The 23860-nt window shown below is 42.1% G+C and overlaps 1 protein-coding gene across 6 annotated transcripts in view; it reads left to right on the top strand.

Moving 5' to 3' along the window:
- The window catches only part of foxp1b (forkhead box P1b), an 84950-nt gene that overhangs the window by 31238 nt on the left and 29852 nt on the right, over window positions 1-23860 (top strand). For 5 of the 6 annotated variants that reach the window (XM_049733765.2, XM_049733764.2, XM_049733762.2 and 2 more), the window contains exon 5: window positions 14386-14484. In XM_049733765.2, coding sequence (XP_049589722.1) covers window positions 14386-14484 — 99 coding nt within the window. Of the gene's footprint in view, window positions 1-14385; window positions 14485-20598; window positions 20742-23860 lie in introns of those variants that run through there. The other variant, XM_049733766.2, reaches the window with a different exon arrangement.

Below are 23860 nucleotides of genomic sequence, written 5' to 3' on the forward strand. Positions count from 1 at the left end.
TTTGGTTGCTAATGTGTTTACCGTAGCATGCAGCATCTGAATTTTTTAAATATTTATACGGATGTTAGGACATATTTTAAGTGTGTAGGTGCAAAAAGATCTTGCTGACAGTTGGGGGGGGATATTACATTCAATGGAATGACAGCATTTTCTTGGGATGGCTGTAAACAAACCTTGCACTCACGGGAAATGCCACGCTCTGACGCGTTAACCAACGAGGTGCAGAGTGTGCTTGTCAGCCAAGCCCAAAACATTTTCTCCCATCTCAGTTTAGAGGCGGAAAGACAGGCTCTTTCTTTTGGTGTCAGTGTTATGTGTGGCACACGACAGCGTGTTTAAGGAAACAACATTGAAAAGATCAGCGTGTCTTGTGCTATCTCGCTCTCGCCGACAGGGCAACGGAGGCTGTTGTCACGAGCTGTTTGGTGATGATGCGCAGGCTCCGTGCAGCTGACTCTTGTCACAGCACATCTGTCAACTTTTGCTCCGAGAGCGCAACAATACTGTAGATGGAGTGATAATTCAAGAATCTTATTCGGAAAAAAATGTTTGTCGAGGGTCACAACCCAAAGTGTGTCCTTAGTCCTCAGTTTTAGTGTTCAGCTTTTCTGCTCTTCATCTCGGCCCCTTTTTTTCCATCGCAGGAGGAGAATGTCGTCAGTGAGAAATTCCTAGCCATACTGAATTCATTACTGCAGTAGTCAGAGAAAACCACGGATGAAATTTCAATAACTGCGGGCCACACTTGAGTAAACAGTTGTGCTGAAACCAAATTCCTGTTGACTTTTTCCTTCATTCTTTACCAGAGGCATTTACTTTGGTTCACTGTGCAAAGAACACTCGGTTGCATGTGAGACGATGTCAAAAGATGACGGGCGGGGGGTGACACAATTTTATTCTTGGGTGTTAAGGAATAAAAATCCCCTAATTGATGGAATCAATCAAAATCTTTTACCTCTATGTAACATACTGTGCATGTTTATTTCACTTTTTTTCATCTATCAAATTACCTTCCCAAAACATCCAATAATCAGTTTCAAGTATATTTAAAAAAAAAATCAATCTGAAATATTTTTTCGTCCTCAAATACAATTGTCATGGACTCACTTAACTGCGCAATCATAACAAACCTGGCAGTGACATATCATTTATTCTTATTAGGCAATGTAACAATGAAAGACAGTCCTCATTAATAAAGACGGGGGGTGAAATAATTGTAATCTGTTTGATCATCTTGATTTTGACAGGGGAATTCATCTTGTCGACTAGTCAGATCTGCGGGGGGGAAGTGGACCATGAGCTGAACTCAAGCATGTCTGCTCATGATATTCGATTCAAATAGAAACCTTTTTTTTTCTAATTGGGTGTGCTGTATGCTTTCGCAAGACTTACTCCCTTAAAATGTGCGTATGTTTGTTTTGCAGAAGCTGTGGTTTACTTACTCTAGACGCGCATGAGGAAGTGAAGATAGTCTTGGAAACAATTGTACAAAAACACTTTGCACTCGCCTGTTATTTGATTCGACAAATTTTGCATTTGCAAATAGTGTGACTCCTTTAAATCAATAGATATTCATCCTGAGAAATTTTGAAGCATGATCTAACACCACAACAAAAGTTGACAACCGGAGGAGTTATGTGGTCGATCCGATTTTTGTTCTTAAATATAACAGGCAAACAAATTGAAAGCTCACTTTCTGTTCTTCTTTTGTACTGAATGGCCAAGATGGGCGTAGTATTGTGTGTTGAGGGAATAGAGAATGACACGCATAACAGACTGCAGAAAGAGCTGAGCAGCTACAAATTTCCACTTTGCATAATACAAGTCATACATGATTCCCCCGTGGAGGCCCGAGAAAGTGAAAATGCACTTTTCAACCCCGCCGTCATCGACCGCTATCCTGTTGAGCTTGCGATGACTTGGTGCTAAAACCTTACCACATGATTAACGTTTAAAAATAAATAGATCTAATAAAAACCTATTTTGTTTTTAGCATTTGGTCTAGATTATAATACATTCAACGTATTTACCAGTCACATTTTTTTTTTTACTCCACACTACTTTACGTATCCTAATAATTATAATATCAAAATGGTTTAAACTCCAAACTATGATCTCCAAACATTTTGATATAATTACAAACTCATTTTACAACCTGACGCCTCAAACTACAAAAGCCTTCCCTATCAAATTGCTGAAATCATTCTTCCCCAGTCTGGTTGTGAATTCTCTGTGAATCTCAGGTATCTCCACCTGTTCTGCTCATATTGTCCCAATATCACATGAGGCCCGCCCGGCAGAGCTTCTGCATCCAGCTTATTGGAAAATCAGTGAAAGAGGATAACATCAGTGTTATGACACTGCATATTGCCTTAAATTGCTTTATTGGTAAAATGATAGTGCTCGTCCAATTTGAATAATTTCATGGAATCCCTCACAGAACAGATTAATTATGTTATCACACAACTGGCAACATCTGTCTTTATAGCACACCACATGACAGTTTTATTACAAGCTAAATTTCTTTGCTGGTTCTGGCAATTGATGTGTGATCTGATTATTAATCACAGATGCACAGTGATGGTAAAAAAAAAAAAGGGATGGGAATGATTTGAAAAACAAGGACATTATTACAGTGGAGCTTCCAAATGCAAACACCAGGCTATATCATTTGGGAGCTGATTAGAATTTTCTGAAAAGTTGCACAAAACGCAGAAACAGGAACTAAATTTGCAAGAATTTAAAATTGTTGACCATGTTTTTTGCTTGAGACTGGACCTCTGACAACTTGCCCGATTTAGTGAAAATGGCAAATACTGCACAACTTAAAAAATAGTATTTTATTGTCAAAACACTGTTTACCCCAAACCTGTCCTTTCACCCATTTAGTTGTGTAACAATACCCGTTTTAGAGCGGGGCGTCCTTTAAGGACCGCCACTTGAGAGACTTAAAAAAACAGAGGCGCAGGGCCTATTCATTTTTAATGAGAGCACTACTTTGAAAACTTCACAGAATTAATATGTATCAGTGAAGTCTTTCCTATGCATAAAACTTGAGGGTAATTAATATTCATAGGCTGTGCTTGTTAACACCCCAATGCCAATGCAATGTAGATCCAATTAACATAGAATGGACCCAAAGGAATTGTCCAGATACTGTAAGCCATTGAAATTGATAGCTGGGCTGGCTTCTTTTAAAACACGTTATTTGTTTAATTCGGCCCTAATCCTTGTCTGATGAAGGCAGCGTTCGGGGCCTGGCATAAAAGCAAAAAGATTTTCGTGTGTGTTGAGGTACTGCGGGAGGGGGTTGACGTACGCAGAGAGGGAATCACCTTCACTGGCCGACTGATGTGAAATTCCTGTAGTAAGTTGAGTTTTTTATATCTTATTCATCATCTCTCGGCTTAGAGGTTGTTGTTTTGCTTTTTTGTGTCAGAGCAAAAGTCTTGTGAGTGGAAGAGAAAGTGCTGCAGGTCCAAGGGGAGCAAAGTGAAGAGAAGGGGGATGCCACGCTGTCAATTGTTTGCACACAGCTTGCAGGTTTTGCGCCTCAGCACACACGCAGGGCAAGCCCCACTCAACATCTTGCTGCATCGCAGTTCAATGTGATTATCAGCAGAGGACTTTGATTCCACTGTCAGTTGACATCATCGTTGCATCGCGGCAAAAACGTTTGCGTGACGCTTTTCTACCGTCCGTGAGATCAAACCACGTTCTCAGCTGCTGATGAAACGACTCAATCTCGAGAACACGTGGTCAGAACCATCGAGTTAGCCCATGGCCACTCAAAAATCCAGTGGAAAAATAATGAAACTAAAATCTTGTGCAAAATGTTGATAAAAAAAATCAGAATATAATTATTTGCAAAACCTTTTTAATCCATGTTCACAAAGACAAGAATTTTAATTGCGTCCGAAAGTATTAGAATTAACGAGTAGACGAGTCGAACATAATTATTGCTACTCGACGTGGACAAAAGCGGTGTTTGTAAAATATATGCTGATCAGTAACTGATGATAAAAGTACCGTATTTTCTGCACTGTAAGGCGCACCGGATTATAAGGCGCATCTTCTATGAATGGCCCATTTTAAAACGTTCTCCATATATAAGGCGCACCGGATTATAAGGCGCATAGAATAAATAACTCAACGTGGCTCAAACGTTAATGCACTCGAAATAGTGAAAACAATAACAATATATCAATAACTCAACGTTGCTCAAACGTTTATCACACAACACACAAACACGTAAAGCTTACTTTAATAAATTAGTCCTCATCCATATTGGTTCATATATAAGGCGCACTGGATTATAAGGCGCACTGTCGGCTTTTGAGAAAATTGGAGGTTATCAGGTGCGCCTTATAGTGTAGAAAATACGGTAGTCCTAGTAGTAAATATGCATAGGCAGCCAAATTGTGTACATCTCAAGGTAAACGTGATAGTTTGTCATTCAACCATTACAGAACGTGCCTGTGATGAACGACATCTGCTGTGCACAGTCAGCAGCGAGACGTGGAAGGCGGCCGAACGACCGCGTGATATAGCATGATGAGACGCCTCGTCATAAACAACCGGGATGTTAGCGCCGTATCATCTGAATGACAGGTGCCGTAAATACCTAAGGCAGAATAGAGACAACGGTTCTCATAAATCCCATCGCGTTTCTTTGTACATAAAACAAGTCCGCTTTCAATGGACGAGAAGAACATCACTTTGACTTAATTTGCCAGCAGGAGAAAAAGACGATGTGCGCATGTCCTTTACAGTAATGGCTGTTGTTATTTACTTGTTTACGACTTTCCACAAGATGTAATGGGATGGCTGGGTGAAAGTACTTGCTGGTAAATGACACAGAAAATAAGACCTTTATGTCTTCCCTCTCTTTCTCCCGCTCGCCCACCTCCCTCCCTCCCTGGCTATGGTCTGCATTTAAGTGAAGAAACATGAGCCTTGAACATAAGTAACTGTTTTTTACATTAGGTGCTCCCTGGAGGTTTGAGGAAAATATCGGGGCACTGTGTGAAATGTGAATGTGAAATCTTGCAGAAAGAAATATTTATGACCATTTTCTGCTTGATTAGAGGTGGAGGACAGGACTTGGAAGCCATTGAGTGGACAGTTGTGCTTCTGGGCTCACATTAAACAAAGAATACCATCGGGAAGATATCATGGTGTTTTTTTTATTGTCGCTATTCCTATGTTAAAACAAAAGCTAAGGGTTTCGTCACTTTTGTGCAGGTTAGTTTCTTTTGTTTATTTTCCAAATGATTCTTTTGGAAAACAAAAAAAAGCCTAAATTTCCTTGTCATTTTCAGTAAATTGAGTATGACAAGTTTTGAGAAAATTTAGTAATGATTTAACAGTCCAATCAAACAATCCATCCAATCACAATCCAGTTTAATACCCGGATGCACCCTCGACCATCTCAGAGACGTTTCCAACGCATCTACAAAGGCAAAATGGAGAATATAATTAATTTTTCAATTTCTCTCCGTGGATATCTAATGATTGTGCCCATGGATAGCCAAGGGCTCCAATTAAACATTAACATGCAAAAGAAAAGTTAGAAGCAGAAAGATGGTATTTTGGATTGAAACATGTAAAATATCTGGAGGGCAATATGGAAGGCATCAAACTAGTCGTCTAAGTTTATTTTTCAAATGATTTCCAGCAGAGTGACACCTACACTTAATTACTAAGATGTTATCCGCGTACTCAACGCTATATTTAGTTCTCCACACTGGAAATTAGGTTTGGTTCAACCTTTTCATCCTACGTAGAGAATATCAACAAGCTTTCAAATTGTCGGCTATGTCTTTGAATAGGGTCGACTTGATTATGTATGTATGAGTGGATGGATTGATTAATTGCTTTATTTATTTATTTATTTATCCATCTATTTATTTTTCTGCCCTGTGATTGGCTGGCAACCAGTTAAGGGTGTCCCCCGCCTACTGACCAATGACGTCTGGGAGAGGCTCGAGCACGCCCGTGACCCCCGTGGGGACAAGCGGTACAGATAATGAATGGATGATATTTTTTTTTTTTAATAATTAGGAACTCTCATACACGTCAGACTACCTTCAAAATAAATAATCCTTTATTGTTTGCCGAAGCTTGAATACATTCGAGGTGTCACCCTGTCCATCTATTTGCTTGTAAATTAGCTTTAAGAGCTTCCTCAGTAGCGAGGGTTGATTACATGTTTGATCAATCCTGCCTTTCAGCAGACAAGGAAACGTTCGGAATGTTCCCACCACTGTCCCCCACAACCAAAGCCACTCTGTGACCCGACAAATCCATTTGCTCGATACTTCGAGAGAATTCAGATGCTTAAGACTGCGGATTTGTCCTCTTGGTGTGACGTGCTATCACACCTCCAGTCTACTCTGACACTGTGATCTTTTGAGACTCTACTCTTCAAAATAAAACCGGCGTTTAGGAGTGATTGAATTAGCGATTTGTGGCAAAATTGATCTCAATCCTCGAGTAATTTGGTGCTCACTGTCTTAACACTCATGCTCAATGAAAACAATAAATTGTGTCCTTATCTTCGGGAGAGGAATCAAGATAGGAGCTTGAGGCTGTGGATTAAATGGGATTGATTTGGTGAGGAAGTTGACACAGGAAATTGATGCCCAGCTCACATTGCATCTGGCGGGAAAGAGAGAAAGCGTTTTCCTTCTTTAATCATCGGGAAGCTTTGCTTCAAAAAGTCTCAGACGTGTCTTCGCCTCGCAATGAGTGAGACCTGGTTATGTCCAGTGTTAAATTGAAAAAAGGGCTGTTGGGATTTGGAGGTCGCGAGACAAGAGAATTGGTGCTCACGGAAACTTGATCAATTATCACAGTTTGCGGAGCTCTTGAGGGCTCACTTCAAAGTGCCCCATGACAAAACAAGAAAACGCGCCGGTACTATCATGAGCCCATTTAGATGTGCAATTTAGTGAGATGCCAAGATTTGTCTTTGCTTGATGAATTTACAATCGCCTCGAACATATGACTCGGACCGCTGACGGACTTGATGTATTTCCTGATCTTCTGTCTGTGGGCCAGCTGTAAGTAAAGCTTCCACTCCCACCACATGTCCTGGCGTTGACGTGGAACATGTATGAAGCTCTGTCAGGCAGGTGCATCCTTTTTGCTGACTTCCGACCACACCGTTCCAGTTGTGTGTGTTTGGCTGGCAAACTATTTTAAACGTCTGACCAGCGGCCAGGAGGCCAGCGTGTTCTTTTCACCATCTGTTTGGAGAATGAAAACAAAAAAAAATACTGAAAATCAAAATCCTTGCAAAGCGAGATGGATTATGTGGGAAACAAGATTTGCTTTTAACACTTTTTTAAGGGACAAGAATCTACTTCACACCTTCTAACACAGCCAAGAAGTACTGTACACAGGCACTCGACTTTATTCACATTTTATTTGAGTCTTCATTTTTTATTCACCTCAAGCTAATTCATGCATTAATTGATTGAGCAAGTAATGCAGAATTGACAGTATGTAGCCCGATTCCTAATAGATTCCCTCATTTACCTTCAGGGGAGTTTGTTTTTGGAGCGCATTAGCTTTGCCGCGTCGTGGTCTGTCAGACGTTTTCTCTAAGGAATCTGTGTTTAATTTGAATAATTATACAAAATGTGTTCTTTTGGTTTGCAGGGACATCAGTGCCCCAGATGAATAAAGAAGTAAATTACTATAAGAAAAAAACACACCCAGGTAATTATTCTGAACGAGTAAATGAATGACCCATTGACGCCCAGTTTTAATTGATTTTGCAGCGGAAATTCATTTTATTACCCCTTTTGATGTGTTTTTGTCTCACGCGTTGGGGAGGGTTTTAGCCGTGTGTATATTTCACTCTTTATTTGAGCATTTTAACATAAAGAAAATCATTTCTATTTCTACAGTACAACATATTTCAACTCAACTCAATATGGCGCACGCTAGTACAGTGAGGGATACTAAGAATAGAAGGGAGCTTATTTTATACCACCAGTGTTATGTTACCAAAAAAAATACGGCTTGACCGTTTTGAAATATGCATTGCAAATTAGAATACGAGCCAGGAAAGCCTGAAAGGCTGTGGTCAGAGAACGTCGGTTATTTGTTAAGTTGCACTCCTCTACTCGATGTGCATTTTCTCGGTGATGACATGTGCCACTTAGCATGTAAATTCTTTAGCGATTCACCTCAAAGTGAACCCAGCGAGAGTGATTCCGGTACCGGCTTAAAGACAGAGGTGTGTTTTTTACGAGCAGGCGAGGCATGTCCTTTCCAAGGCCCTCGAGCACCGTATCCCGCTCCCCTCCCCTTTAATCACTGTATCAACTCCTCTCGTAAACTCCATGAGCTGTGTGTCGACACGCACGCGCGCCAATTTCTCTGGCTTTGTTGTAATGTGCTCCTTTGTGGTTGGCCATTTTTTAACCATAATCAGCAAAAATAAAGCTGTTGTAAGCTACCTCGTATTAAAAAGGCGATTATTGGTAATAAATACTTTTTTTTATACATACTTATTACAGAGGTAGTTTTCTTCCTTTGCTTAATGAGAGTAATTTGACGTGCTTGAGAGATTACAGTGGTGGAATTAATGCTGCAATCCCCATTCCAAGATAGAGCGAGATCGAAGATTCTTCACAGGTCGTGTGCTGCGAGATGCGCCCCTCTCACACAGCGGCTAATGGAGTTGAACAGCAGTCTGTCATCTGGCCGCCCACCACCCCAACATCTCTATAGCCCTCATGCCCTTGGTTCCTGCAATGTTTGTTGTTGGGACAACTTGGGCCCGCCTACGTTTTATTTTAGGCAGGCATCTTGAGTCTTGTGGCTTGCTAAAGTGTTAGGAGAGTAATAAATAAATACAAAATGAGTTAAAACCTCGAAACTTTGCCCCACCACCACGAGTCCGATCATCTACTTGCGAGACTTTAACACTTGTGTGACGATTGATATGTCTAGACCGTGTAGGAGATTGCTCCTCTATGTGGCTGAAGCAATCAGATCCCTCCCGCCCTCCTCCTTTTCTCTTTCTTTTATTTCTTTCGGCCCAGGATCACATTTCCCATCTTGGAATGCCTTCAACGGAGACAGCGCTATTCCCAGGGAGCCATCTCACTGCTGCAACTCAATCCACAGCCAATTGGACGTGGCTGTGATTCATACACAGTCCGTAGACACGGTGGGAATTCTTTCCGGCCGTTTATGATGTGGAAGGTCTTCCATCAGGAGAAGTTAAAACGCTGAGCAGCACATGGCATCCAACTGGTCCTTTGGATGCAGAATTCATGATTATTGGGTACTTATTTTAAAAAAACAATTCTACAAAAGTCACTGCGATATTGCATAACAATTCAATTGTGATTTTTGGGAAAATCTTTTCTCTCAATGCAACTTCTGCCTTTCGGTTGCTTCCTGGTTGCTCTGGCTCCACATGGACTACATTCATTTATATTCACCACAAGTGAATTGGAAGATTTCTGGATTTTACCAGTCATATCCCCAAAGTTTCAAATGTATCGTGTTGAGTCTGCTACCGACAAGGCAACGTTAGTCTCCCATTTTAAACAATAGCATTCACGCCATGCATGATAAAATCCTCTCATCGTACTCAGGGTCTCACGCTGGGTTTTTGGAAGTGCCCATTTTCCCAAGCGCAACACCCCCCCCCATCAAGTGATGCAAGACTTCCAACAAAGATGCAATCCGGAGGAGCGCATGTTTTCTGACAGTCCAACACAGTTGGCATCTATCGTCTTTCTCACTTAAACTTCTTGATTTGGATTTTTGTGTCTGCTCTGAGTATCCTATGGCATCATGGGAACAAAAAGAAAAAAAGTTGTACCTGATATCTGTCCTCATCATTGTTTCCAATGATTCGATCATCTCTATTTTTAGTTTCTTATTTATGAATTTAATCCATCCTCCTTTAACGCTCGACCACTCCAATTGCTAATTCTTTTGAGCTTGATGCACGCCAACAAGGCAACACTGAAACTCTATTTTCTTCCTTATATTTTCACACAGCATGTTTTTAACACGTCCACCATGTGTACTGTGGATGTCACCATTGCACGGCATCGCTTTGAAATCTTTTAAGGGTGCGTTGACAATCTCCTACAGGAAGAAAATTGTCTTTTTCTGGTCATCTGCCTGCTGTCACCATGTTGCAAAATTACACATCTGTCTGATTTGTCTGTGTGACCTCCCTCCTTTCCCAGCCAAATCTGAAGCTGAAATTTAAACACAGCACTTGGCTCAAGGTGGAAAGACATAAGAGAGACGCGAGAGACTTTCCGCCAGAGTGGAGTAAATCAGCATCGAGTGCCTGTAAGCTCTACTGGAGCTGATGACGCTAAAGAAGAAAATGCGCTATCTTAATGGTACATATTTTCACGAGGCAGCCAAGTTGCCTAATATGTCTATTCTTATGAGTCATTTACTTCTTTAATTACCTTTAGCAGCAGATGCACAACGGTGTATTAATGTGAATGATTTTTACTGCCACTTTATCATAGCGAGCCTCGGAAGTTGAAAGGCGTAATTGAGGCGGAACAGCGACTCACAAGAGAAACAATATACCGTAGACTTGGGAGTGTGTTTATGAGGTAACGGCCACACGGACGTTGTAATAAACGCAGAGTCGATTTAATAATGGCAAGTGAAGGAAGGAAATGCTTTTAGCCTGATCTGCTCGGTTATTGAATCATCCTCATTGTTTGGCGTAATCAGACAACAGCGTGTTCACTTCCATGTGTCTCTTCAAGTGTCTCATCACAGTTTGGCCTGCTTCTTTTTTTTTGCTGGCAACAAAAAGTTACTGCTAGAGAAGCTTATTTACTGTTCCCATATTTGCTGCCTGTGCAACTCCCAACAATCCATGTCATTTGCATATGCTAGCTTTTGGTGTGTCTGTGTGTTTTGTCTGCAGCTTGTGTACTTTCCTTGGTGTGATTTTCACCCGCAGCCCGCTCTGAATAGAGGCCTTCTTTAGCCATCTGTTGTTAAGCTGCTGGCTAAGCGAGGCTAGAGAATCCAAACAAATGCAGAATACACAGCAAACGGAAGCTGGCAGGCTTGCATATGTGGGCTGACCCCGCCGGGGACGTGAGGGCAAGGGTGACCTCGCAAGCCCTGGGCTCCACCCGCCTCAACCGCCTTCTTTGGGCACGCTTTCATTTGCTGCTGTGTTAGTTGAGTTGGATTCACTTCATGTTACTTAAAAGTCCCATTCTTTCTGAAATACTGGAGCGGACGCGGCGCGTGACCCTACTTTTACTCGAATAAGTGAGAATTGCACATCCTCTACAATCTTGTTTAACACGGCCTGGATCTTCTGAAAGTAAAAGACCAAAGACTGGTTTGTCTTTGAAAGGAAAGAGCAGAAGTGAAGAATGACAGGTGAGTGTAGAATCGGTGGCAAAGTCAAACACGTAACCTTGACATTTAGGCCCATGCTGCCGAAAACCCCGCAGAGGCCCCAGACGGAAGCAAGAGGGCCCGCTATCTTGTGAGACGGACTACATTAAGGGCTAACCTATTACTCGTGTTGTTGCTGGCTGTCTCCGAGCTGCCATCTCCTGCCTAATAATGTCTTCTGATACGTGTCTGTTAAGTAAATACAGCAAAACACACACGGCGCCGCCTGCGCCTGCTCCTGCGTGGGAACACGTGCGCATCTCATTCCATCTCCTCCTTTCGCCGTGGCCGCAGGGATCAAGTTACACCTGCTTGCACATCGTCTGGCAATTAGCAGCAATCTGCTTCAAATCATTCCACGTTCAAGGTCTCCACCACCTGTAGCGACGGGAGACAGACATTTGTAGAACGAGAGAGAGCTCTTCAATAACGGTCCAAGAAAACCAATCCTGTGTTAAATACATCTGCTAATTTATTTCATCCATACTTTGGCTTCTTAAATTAAATTTCTGCTTGGTATTCAACAATTGTGATGTACAGCATATGATAATGTTAGTATTTTTTTTTATTATTATTTATATTTGTGCCCAGAGGTTTGCTTTTGTTGTGGACTGGGGTGATGTGTTGTATCCAGCTGAGTACTAACACGACTGTGTGGCAATGCTCTGAGCTGGGATTTGTAAGACACCCAGAGCTGGCTTTAGCAGCAGGAAACCCCAAAGCCTGTAAATAATCCACATGTGCAGACAGCACATAAAGACATCCAGTACTTAGCAGTTCTCTTATCGCAGCTTGATGGCCCCGGGGACAAAAGAGATGCGCCTCCCTGTAAACACTAATATGATGCGAAAAGTAGATGCGGATAATATTTTAGCACGGGGAATCAATAGTACAAAACATGACTCCATAGGACAAATGTGTTGCTGATAAAGCTTCTCGTGTGCTGCAGGTTGTTTTATAATAACAACCCCTGCAGCTTTTCCTCCCTCAGTTGTGTGTTAATTTGTATTTTTTTTTTTTTCCTCCACAATGTATGGCCATAGTGATTGTGATTATTTGCCTTTTCCACTGTTCACTTCTCAGGGGAAGCTGCTTAGCATAGTTATCTGGCTCAACTGTCCTCTGCCCGTGCATTGATTTGTTCAATCAACCCGTTCGATGTTCAAACAAAACAAAATGGGTTAAATTTTGAGGTGCGACGAGTGTTTTGCGCCTGTCAACACTTTGCTTTATCACGTTTGGCCGAAGCGGCTATCAGAATGGAGTTGTGACTCAAGTGAGCGGTATCTCTGAATGGAAGATCAAAAAGATGAGATTGCAGAGTTAAGGGAGGAGAACGCTCTGAAATAGTGGACTGGGTGTTATGTAAACTTGTAGAAGCAGTTTACATGCTAAAATTAGTAGCCTTCCTGATGGTGAAAGAAAAAGTCCCATTTGGTGCTTTAGTCGCCTTTGAAAAGTCACTTTGTCTTGCCAGAAGAAATAGTCAAGTGCCGTCAGGCAGCAATTTGAATTTAATTTGCCAAAGTCAAGATGATCATGACTCTGTTTTCAATTGTGTGATCACATAATTATTGTCCTTGCTATAATTAGAAGAATGATTTCATATAACCGTTGACATGAATAGAATGAGGCTGGTAATCTTTCTAATTCCCCGCAAAATTGCCTTTGTTAAATTGATATGTTCCTGAGGCAGGGCGCTACCTAATTTTTTTTTTTAGAGCCACCAAATGTTCTGAATAATTTGCATTTTGTTATGGTTTTCATTATTTTTCAACAAATGATTCTTTACTGACAAAATAATCAGTGCAGGTTAATTGATACTCGCTTATTTACATAGCTACAAACATTTCAGTCAGGCAAGACTCAGAAATGTATTTCTTTATCCATTGCTCTCTGAACTTTCCATCATATCCTGTTGACTCAACTCATATGCTGACACACACACACGCACGCACACACACTTGAATGTCTCACCGCATTTGTCATCGGTTACAGTGGAAAAACAATCATGTTGACATCTTTTTAAGAAAGAACACATTTGCTGTCGGTTACTTTTCAATAACATTGACTGCCTTGCTTCTTGATGAGATTCAATTCTTCAAAGTTATCCTTCAGTTCTTCATCCAGGCACCCATGTGACTTTTTTCAAAGCCTAAGTCACACGTCAGTATCTTCTGGCGCCAATTCACTACATGTATCCCAATAATCGAAGAGAGAACCGATAGATTTTCCCACTATGAGATGAGCGATGTGCCCCTGACTCTTTGTTTCATTGTGGGAGCAATCATCTGAGAATGGTGGAAAGAATGAAGCTGGTTATTTACCCAGATGGTTTACTGGTGGAGGTGTGAGACAGGCCAGCTCGCTGTGGGAACACAAGGCTTGCTTTTCTTGGTATCGCTGACCGTTTTGGAGACCGCAGTCTTTTTTTCCCCCCCAGCACTCGTCAGCTTTGTTTGCTCTGGATGGCATGTTTGATTATTTATCGTAAGGGAAAAGGGAGTAGCTGGAGCAATAAACATGTGACTTCACTGTATTTTGTTTTCCACCGAGAAGGCTGTGTCCTTTAACAGATATTTGAGGCAGTCATAAAGTTGTTTATTTGCTTTCTTGATTGTAGTTTGGCAGAGCTGAAGGAGAGCCAAAAGCTCTGATAACTATCAGACAATATAAAATGCTCTCAACGGAACGTCTCTCTCTGGATACACTTGAGTTTGTGTTTTGTCATTTGATCTTTGTTTATACCAACTTTACCTCCGGTAAATGATATCATGGGAGCGTATCAAGCGATTGTCTGCTGTGTTTATCTGTTCATTGGCAGACAATATTGTTTTTGAAGCATCGGCGCTGAAAAAAAAAAAAAAAGGGCACAGGTGTGCACTCACAGGATATATTGCTGTTTGACAATTTTTCTGTTGGGCTTCATGAAAAAATCATTTAACCTATTTTCTCTTTCAGACTCTCCAGGTAGCACGACAGTTACTTCTGCAGCAGCAGTTTCAACAAAACACTGGCCGCAGTTCCCCCAAAACAAATGACAAAGACAAAAGCCTACAGGTACGGTGAAATATTTTTGTGCATTTTTCAGTCTGCTCAGCCATTGGATTCTGTTTCTCAAATTAAAAGGAAAAAGTAAGCTCAAATATTGATTTTTCTTAATTATGCATTTTAATACACAAATGCATCATTGAAAAGCAGATATGCGCTACCACGGAGGCGTTGACTACTGATTCGATAGCGATTTTAGCCACACTCTCTAGCCGGCCGAAATTCGTTACCAGTACGACGTAAATGGATTGCGTCTACCTACTACCCGCACAAAGGTTACACAAGCGCATTTGAATCGCCCGGCACATTTTTTGGGTACCGTTTCCACCCTTACTTTTTTTTTTTTTTTCTAATCTGTGCTTCTGCGTTTAGACTGCTGCTGCAGAGGTGCTAAATTGACATGATTGACTTTTCCATTCAGTCTATATGCTGCTGTATCTTTGCTTGGACGAGCGAATCAGTTGTTTGTATCAGTGTGAAATTGCGAACAACATCAGGGCATATTAGGTGATTAATAGGGAGGCCCTGTCCTTTATGCATGTAGTATATATAATATTTAATACCCCGACTGTCCCATTGGGAGCCCTTTTTAATGAGCCATTGTAGCGGCTAGGTCTAATGTCAGGTTGTGAAAAAAAGCTTCTTTGTTGTGCAGATGTCTTCAGAGTTGCTCCAGAGGATGAAATATGACTGCGATGACCTTTCAGTTATGTGCATATTTGTCAGGATTCAAATAAGTTAAAGGGATCAAACCCAATAGTTTCGCCAGCCTGGCAGGGAATTGTGCGTCAGAGGTCAACAGAGGGGAGCACAATCGCAAATTCCTACGTACAGCCAGTTGTTGGTACACAGTAAAGTACTCGGCCATCTTGGGCAGACAAAGACAAAATTAGAATTCTAATTTATTAATGTATACAGAGAGCTTGGCCAAGCTGTCACTCAGCTTTTGAAAAGAGAGTTGCCCGCCACCCCGCCCGACTCATGCCCACTCGGTGTGAAAAGAGCGTAGACTTGCTGGAGTATCTTTACTAACAGCATAAATTGCCTGATGTCCATTGTTCTCCTTTGCCGGGTTAAATTTGCAGCAATGCAAATGCCACACGTCCGGAGGGTGTTTATCTCTGAATTACATGTTCTGCTCATTAAACAAATCCCAGTCCCACACAATCACACTCAGAGCGTAAACATGAGTTGTGAGTACATCTCAGATTGCTCTCTCTCTCTCCGACTCATCTACTGTCCCCTTTTAAAAACCACGCAATCAGCGTGAACGTTCACCATTATACGAACACCCTGTATAATGATTTGCCGTTGGACCAGACTAGTTAATAAAAGGCATGATCCAGCAGTTATTAGGCTGTGTAGTAAACCTCATAAAAGCACCTGATGTGTGGAAAAGGCTGTGCTCAACTCAGTGCTCTTCCCATTAGGCACAAGAAGATGCGCTTAGAGACTTTTAACTCATTTGGAGATGGAGATTTAGAAGCGTACTTTCCAATTCACTCTTAGTCAAGTCCAAAATAATGAAGCGCAGTGTACGCACGGCATTGGAAATAAAGTGACTTCACAGAGGTATTCGTGGTAGTAAGTCAAAGAGGACGTGGAGCGCTTGATTTAGATTCGATAGCTCTTTTCATGGCTCCAACCAGGGTGCCCGCACAGGCACGACTCCTTTGCTGGATAAAAGATGCCTCCGATTTATCCCATCTTGCCTTGAGGCACCTTAATCATCCTCGATATACAAACAGCTGAATGGAGTGCAGCAAAACATACTTGACCGGTCGAAAAGCCAACGAATTACATTGACAGGACGACACGTGTAATTAAAAGCACCCATGTCACTCGTACCTTTAACGCTTCACACCTACAGTGACACGACGACGAGAGCCAGCGACTCCCACCCCGCTAATTACCATTATCAGTGAAATGCCGAGGCTTGACTCATTAGTTCCTTGTGCATTTAATTAGAAGCCGGCTGAAATTGGATTTAACTTATTACTTTTTCATGGATCACTTTCTTGTCATCACTTCAAATTGGATTGCAGCCCCAGGTAACTAATTATGCCAGCCGTAGGATCAGGAATAGAGAAATAGGTAATTAGGAACAACACTGTCGGACCCTTGCTGATAGTCCACTAGCATCAAAGAAGGGGGGGGGGGCAAGTAGGTGTCATTGCAAGGGATCCCGGGAAAGGCATCAACCTCCCGTCGCGGGATTAAGCGCTATTCAGCGCGGCTTGAAGACGTTATGTCAACATGATGTCTTTGCTACCCGTTTGATGCCCGGATTGCATTTTTTTACGAGACGGGATTGGCCGACATTATTCATGTCATTGGCACGGCGATGGGTCGGCCACAGGCCAGCTAATGTTCCCGTTGCAGACTTGACTCGGAGGTGGATACATTTGGCATGAAATATACATGGACCACAACAAATGATGCATGAGCCGCAAGGCCGTTATGAGTTGCATCATAGCAGAAGTGGTTTGCTTCCTCCAGAAAAGGGAACTCAAAGTGCTTTTGTGGACTTTCACCTTCATGTGCTGATCGCCTTGTCAGGTATTGGAATCGAAATTTGATTTGTGTACGGTGGTATGAATTACATGGGGTAATATTTACTACTTTTGAAGAAGTTAGTACTATTTTTTTTTCTCCCCTCTATTTACTGCTTTTGTCCTCTTTCCCTCTGCCTTGGTGTTTGTTCGCCATTGTTGTCGTGCCTCGCTGAGGGGCATCTCCAGGTCAACAGTCTTTGGTGTGTCCAGGATGAAAGGCCCTTAAGTTGCGTGGCCCTCAAACGCCCCCATTCAAGCGCATGCGCTTTTTGCATCCTTCGTTTGTGGTCTAAGCGTGATGTGACACAATCCATGGGCCAATCCTCCTGCTGACAGGACGAGGAGGAGCTGCCGTCTTTCTTTCTTTGAGTCTCCTACTGCTTCTGCAATGGGCCCGTGGCATTGCCCTGACACATGTATACCACAGCGCACCAATCTGTAAGTCATTAGAGCACTGGGCCAGCCAGGCCTGTCAGCTGGAGCCCCGCCCGCCAATGCCGCAGGGTGATCGGAGACAGCATTATGAGGTGTTTCTCAAACTAAGTCAGCCAGTTGCCACGAGTGTCAAAGTAGTTGTTGCCTGCTCGCCAAGCAGCAGTGAGCATGAGATTGTATGATCAGAGGTATGGTTGCTGCGGTCCATGCGGAAACGGAGCCCACCTTTTACTTGGTTTTAAATTTTCCCTTTAACAGAGGCTGTATTGCTTTTGTATATGCCAGGCCTGAAGTGCCGCTAACGCTGTTACAGGAAGTCACCAAAAACAAGAATAAGTGAGTCTGTGCAATGTAAACAGTCAAAACAGAGGAGGGAAATGCGAATTGCGCAAGAAAGGAGACGTTTGTGTCGACTGACGACGAGCTACAACTTGATCTCCCTTGCTAGATTTTTTAAAACAAAGACGTTTATTTTCTCAGCTATAAGGAAAAAACATTTATCAAATGTGCAGTGATTTTTGTTGTTGTAATTTTAGTTTAAGTGCTTGCACAACATAAAATTATCTCGATCCAGATACATTTTTTAAGTCGCCTACTTCAATAATATATCTGGATTCAAATGATTTCAATTTGTGCAAAAAAGGGAATCAATTGAATATCTTTTTTCCTGTGTGTATATTTGCTCAGTTTAAAAAAAAAATCCACATTCAAGTGGAAGATTCTCAAAAGATTTGATTCTATGTTTCTGTCTGTTATTTTACGTCTGGAGGTGATACTCTAATTTAATCATGTTTATATGCTTTGAGGTGAGACACTCTGTCCTTCATGATCAGCCCAAACCCGAGAATGATGCTCGCGTGAAACCCCAGGATCAAGCTGTCTCTTTTGCCGTCTTTTGTCATTGTCATGTTGTAAAAATGCATTATGCGCACTGTATAGATTCAATCCAGGTTTGGGCTAATCCTGTCAGAATGAAGTCATCTGTCCCAATTCCGTATAGCAAACAAGCACTTGGGGGGGCTGCTGTGTTTCTCCTCTTCTCCTAGCCAAGATGATGAGTGTCGAATCAGCTCCAGTCACAGCGCTGGGAGCCATTCTATCCTTTCCAGGCCTTCATTTTTGCCGCCTTTCCCTGCAAGCAATTTATGCTCTCACATTCTCACTCACTCACTCACCTTGGACAATTGAGGCACTGGTTGGCATCTTCCATCCTGGCTGCATTTGACTTTTGAGAAGACTTTGTAATTGGAGCTGTATCGTTTTCTTCAGCCGGAGCGGAGCAGGGCTGAGCCTAACCAGGCATTACAGTACTTTCACTTGAACTCAAGCAGGAAATGGGAGTGTTTTATAATGCAATTCACTCTGTCATGGGCACAAACACTCACTCCTCCTCGAAAACTATCACCGGGGATGCAGTCCAAGGCTCAAGGTTACTGATGTTTCTCTACGCGCGGGGAAATAAAATCTATATAGCGTGCATCCCATCGACACCAAAGTGTAATTATTTTACATGGCGCTGGCACAGAAGCAATGGATTAGAAAGACCGTGTGTGAGAGGAGATGCTTGAACTGTGTGTCTGCTAAATTTATCACAAGGCCGTTGGGAGTGTTGAAATGAGAACAGTGGCCTATTACTGCTAAGAAGGTGTTTTATTGAGAATACGTCGACATGCCACCCCAGGGAGGATGCTGAGGAAGAAGAAGATGGCCCTTGGCCTCAACCGAGAGCGAGCACGCATGCAGTTGCGCGAGAGCTGTCTTGCCCGTCTCGGATACAAAATAAAAGCACCTTCGCTGGCGTTTAATTATTCAGTGTGACATACAATGGAATTGTCACTTTGAACACTTGAGGTGTCCCGTTCAATAATTAATACGGGCCGGGCCGGCTTAGCCCTGCTTATTGTTAGTTATTAGCCGGTCAGAGAAGTGGCTTGTCATGCCAATACTGTGTTTAGCGGTGTTTATTTTACCGATGTGTTTGTGGACTGGAGTGCAACCCGTGAACATTCTTTCATCCTTGGCCAAGGCTTTATAGCTTGTTGATATGTGATGCGTTTCAAACTCACGGTCGCTGCCTGCTGTTTATTTTCACAATCATTAACAAAGTGAGGTGTTAATCTTTGCTCGTATTCTTTGTTGAATAGATTTATTTTTATCACTGTTGAAAATCGCTTTTAATGGCAACTTTCAGCCTTTTATTAGGGTTTGATGTACTCTTGGATGAGTAATAACATGAAGCCGGTGCTACAAAAAAAAAAAAGGGTTGGCCACATAAGGCATGCTTTGCCTCCTGCTGTCTTGGGCAGTTCAACTTCATCTCCAGTAGGTGGCAGAGGTCTATTTTCTTCTCGTGTCTTGGCTGCTCAGTGAGTGCACATGGGTGTTTTTAATGGTGTGACGTTATCACGGCAATAATTGCTCTCATTGGGATGTCATTGACGAGATTGCTTGCTAGTGGCTCTCCCTTTTTAGTTTTTCTAAAGGCCGCTAACTGGGCGACATTTGTCACTTTCATAGTCATTTTGATGACACAATACACTCAAACATGGCATTTTTGTCATAAATAACCCTCTGCAGTTGGGAAACTATCTAAACAACAGTGGGTCAGAGTTGTTTATTCATTTGTTGTTGAGTCATATCTTTTGTTCTGGCACTCAAAACATTTCCATTGAGCAGAACAATAAAGGGCTGATAGCTTGGCAAGTTTTCTTTCTTTCCGCTGGATAGCAATGTGTACTTATCTGTTGTTTAATTAAAAGCGCTTCTCATCTATAGGCTTCCATTGTTTGCATAGCATGGCCAGAATCCCAGCAGAGGTCAAAGGGTCAACTTTTTTTTTTAAGGGACACCCCTCATCCCCCTCCTTCCACAAAGCCACGGGTTCACCTGCAGCTCAGCCTCCAGCTCTCCATTGTGTGGCCCCATTTGAATTAATGATGTTTAGAGGGATGCTTGTGATTGGTGGAGAAGGGTGTGGTTGATTGGGTAGTTTTGTATCTTGTCAGCCTGGGAGTCACCTCGCGCGTGCAATCCGTCTGTATTCCGAAGAAGGTTGGAGACGCTACAGCACAACAGAGCTTGTTCTCAGCCTGCCTGCGTTGCTGCTGCCTCTCACTATCTCCCTCCCTCTCTCACCCACTCTCTCACTCCCACTGTGTGCCGCCCCCCCCCCCCTCTCTCTCTCTTTCCGTGGCTGCTCTGTTCTCCGCTCTGCTTCACTCCACACCGCGTGGCCCGGCTTTCTGTTTACCCTGCCAGCTAAATGGAGTTTGTCAGGTTTGTCAATATGATTGAGTTCTTTGATATAGCGAGCGTTTTGACTTAGAAACTTGACAATTGAATTTGACCGGGGGGCCAAATTACAAATGTATTGTCTGCTTGTTGTTATGTTCTGTCATTAATAATGGGTTAAATGTGTCATGCACATTTGCATGAGCCACAATTGACTACTTTGCTTCTCATGCCTGCTGACAAGAGAAGCCAAAACAGTTATCTGCACTTCCGTGTGTCTGTTTTATATTTTCATAGGGATGTTTGGAGTAGTTTCTTCTTTCGAAAGTGTGCTCGCTTATCTGTCATTTTACTCCTCGTGGAGGAAACAGTCTTAAGAACTGAAGTCCTTAGAAGTAAATTACCTTACTTTTTTTTTTTCCCTGCTCCTTCTGTCTTGTTTACTTTTCTGACAGTCGGCTAACCAGTTAAACAAGATTTAGAAAGCTTCTGTATGATGTTTTAATTATAGACAGTTCCTGGAAAAACAGGTGTCACATCGTCTCCACTATAATTTCTGCGGTTGTTGTTTTTAAGTAAAATATTTTATCAGTGGAATTTTCTTTTTGTTTGTTGTAGTGCCAAAGCTGGACATTCAAAATTTGATCGAACGTCTTAAGTATGTTTTTTTTTTTTTGCCTGCTGTTTATTTTGTCATTGGCCAGGTTCTGCTTGGTTTTGTTTAAATTAAATGATCAGAGTTTGTATTTAGCTCAATCACTGCAAAATACATTTGGAGGCACGCTGCCAGTCGTATGAATAGTATCGTGAAAGTTGTACTTGTGTGATCATATGTATTATTGCACGGTGATACATTTTTGGTCTAATTGCCTGACATTATTATCCCAATAATTTAAAAAATTGTTGTAAAGATTTGGATCTACTTTTATGCACCATATTTGAGTGTTCAAAAAGTGGGTAGGTGGAAAAGTATAAGTAAAGAACAGTTGAGCAGATTGTCAGCTGGTCGAGCCGAATCGAACGTCAACAGGGCAACGTGCACCGCGATGCCGCGCAGCTGCTCCGAGACTCACACTTTGGGAGAGCTGGAGTGCGAGCTGATTGGCTTGACAGTTTGTAATCAAAGTTGATTTATTGTTCATTAGTTGTGCATTAGCCCTTTCAGGCAGGGGCCTGATTTGCGCAGTGGCCTGTCAAGAAGAGGGGCTGCCAGCACCTGTCATTTCTTAACTACAACATCGGCAAACGGATTCGAGGTGTGTCCCTCGGTTTGTTAGGATATCCTGGACAAATGTGGCCTTTCGAAACGAGCTGACAGTACACAAGAGCAGAGACAAGGGAATAGTTGAGCAAATGTGTGTGCCACCTTTTTAGTCTTGCCTTGATTCCCTCACGTGTAACTATACTTAAAAAAAAAACTTTTAGTCTGTCTTTTAATGTCACTACTGCTTAGAAAATGTGCTTGCCACTTTTAGATGGTCTGATTTATTCCACCTTGAGATGCTTAGCGATGTAAAGTGTCGACATAGTCGTTGAGGTGTCAACATTTTCACCACTCAGCTTGTATAATTCAAAGAATGAGGGCTAAGGCAATATTGGCAAGTTGCACCTCCCAAGAGGACTTATTTTGCGCCACAAGTTTTGTGAAAGACACGAAACCTTTCGACATTAAAGAGTGGCGGAGCGACACAATTTGTGTTCTTCTCGTCTGCCGTCATGGAAACAAGGATTAGGTGTTCTTTGCTGGATAATATAAACAATCAGCAGCAGGATGTCAACCATTGTCTTGTGACTACAGTTTCATTTGAAAGGGATTCATAGGCTGCGATCTTAATTAAATCTCAATTGACTAAAATAATGCGTCTCAAAGACATGTCGTTGCATAACCGAGTAGCAAAGATGAGACGCGTGTACTTGTGCAATATTGTCGGTAAAAGATCAAATAAGCAAATAGTGTTGTATCGGACTATGGTACAGTCCTCTCCCAATTTGTGAGCAAGCTCCATGTTTTTAATATTTTCTGGCTCCCAAATACATATTCGAAGGTGTGTGCGACTTGACATTTACATCAGAATAATGAGGATGGAAGGACGTATTTGTATATTTTTTTTTAATATGATTCTCTATCTGGTATTACAAGACATTCTGAATATTTTCATAGTGTGTGTGTGCGCGTGTGCGTGTGCATGCGTGTGTGTGCGTGTGTGTGTGTGTGGGGGCGCTGGGTGTCATCAGCAGTGGTGAGAACCAGGGTGAGGCACACTACTCAGCTGCTGTTGGGATGAGCTCACCCGCTTTGCCGACCAGTTTGTTTATTTAAGTCTAACGGCGGGACCACCCCCCCCCCTCCAAAAAAAAATGTAGATTGAAGCGAGTCCAAATCCTTTTTTATACAGTACATTTATACATTTCATCATTTATGTGCACTGTAGACATCTGAAGTGTTTGACATTTTCTGGGTTTATTTAAAAAAGAAATTTGCATATCAAATATTTTTCGTCATTTGTAATCCTCGGTATGAAATGTTTTGGCTTGAAACATTCTATTTGTTTATCGGTGGTACAAATTGTTCAAAGTGTTCACATTAGAATCCAAAATGTTCTTATGTAATAAGATCAAATCTTTATTTCTGACATTTTGAAGGCAGTTAAAATTGTTTGCCATGATGACCACAGAGGTGAGAAATTAAAAATTGATAAGCCCCCCCCACCCCTCACCTCGACTTTACTTTGAGCCAAACGGCAAGTGAAATGTCTGAGTCTCACTGGCACCTCGTTGTCTCTATTTTTTCATCTTCTTGCGTTGAAAGTAAAAAAAAAAAGTTCTCTCCTTTCTCTTTTCGTTCCCTTTTTTTTTACGTCATCTCCTACTCCTTCTAGCAGCCCGGTGACCCCTCACATCTCGGGAGGGTCTCGGAAGCATCTTTATTATCTCGCAATCCTGTCAGTGTTAGCAGTTGAGCTCTTGTTTAATATCTTTCATATTTGTTGTGAGGTGAACTCCTCGACAACAAGGGCGCATAAATTTGGGTGCTCCGAAATATTTTGGCCATCAATGTCAATCTTACATGCCAAGATTATTTCGAGACGTCCAGAATGTGACATATTTGTGGAAGTTGGACATGTGTGTGTACATGAACTCCCTGTGCAAATGTGTCCGTATAC

Source organism: Syngnathus scovelli, chromosome 11 (assembly GCF_024217435.2).
Source record: "Syngnathus scovelli strain Florida chromosome 11, RoL_Ssco_1.2, whole genome shotgun sequence".
NCBI lineage: Eukaryota > Metazoa > Chordata > Actinopteri > Syngnathiformes > Syngnathidae > Syngnathus > Syngnathus scovelli.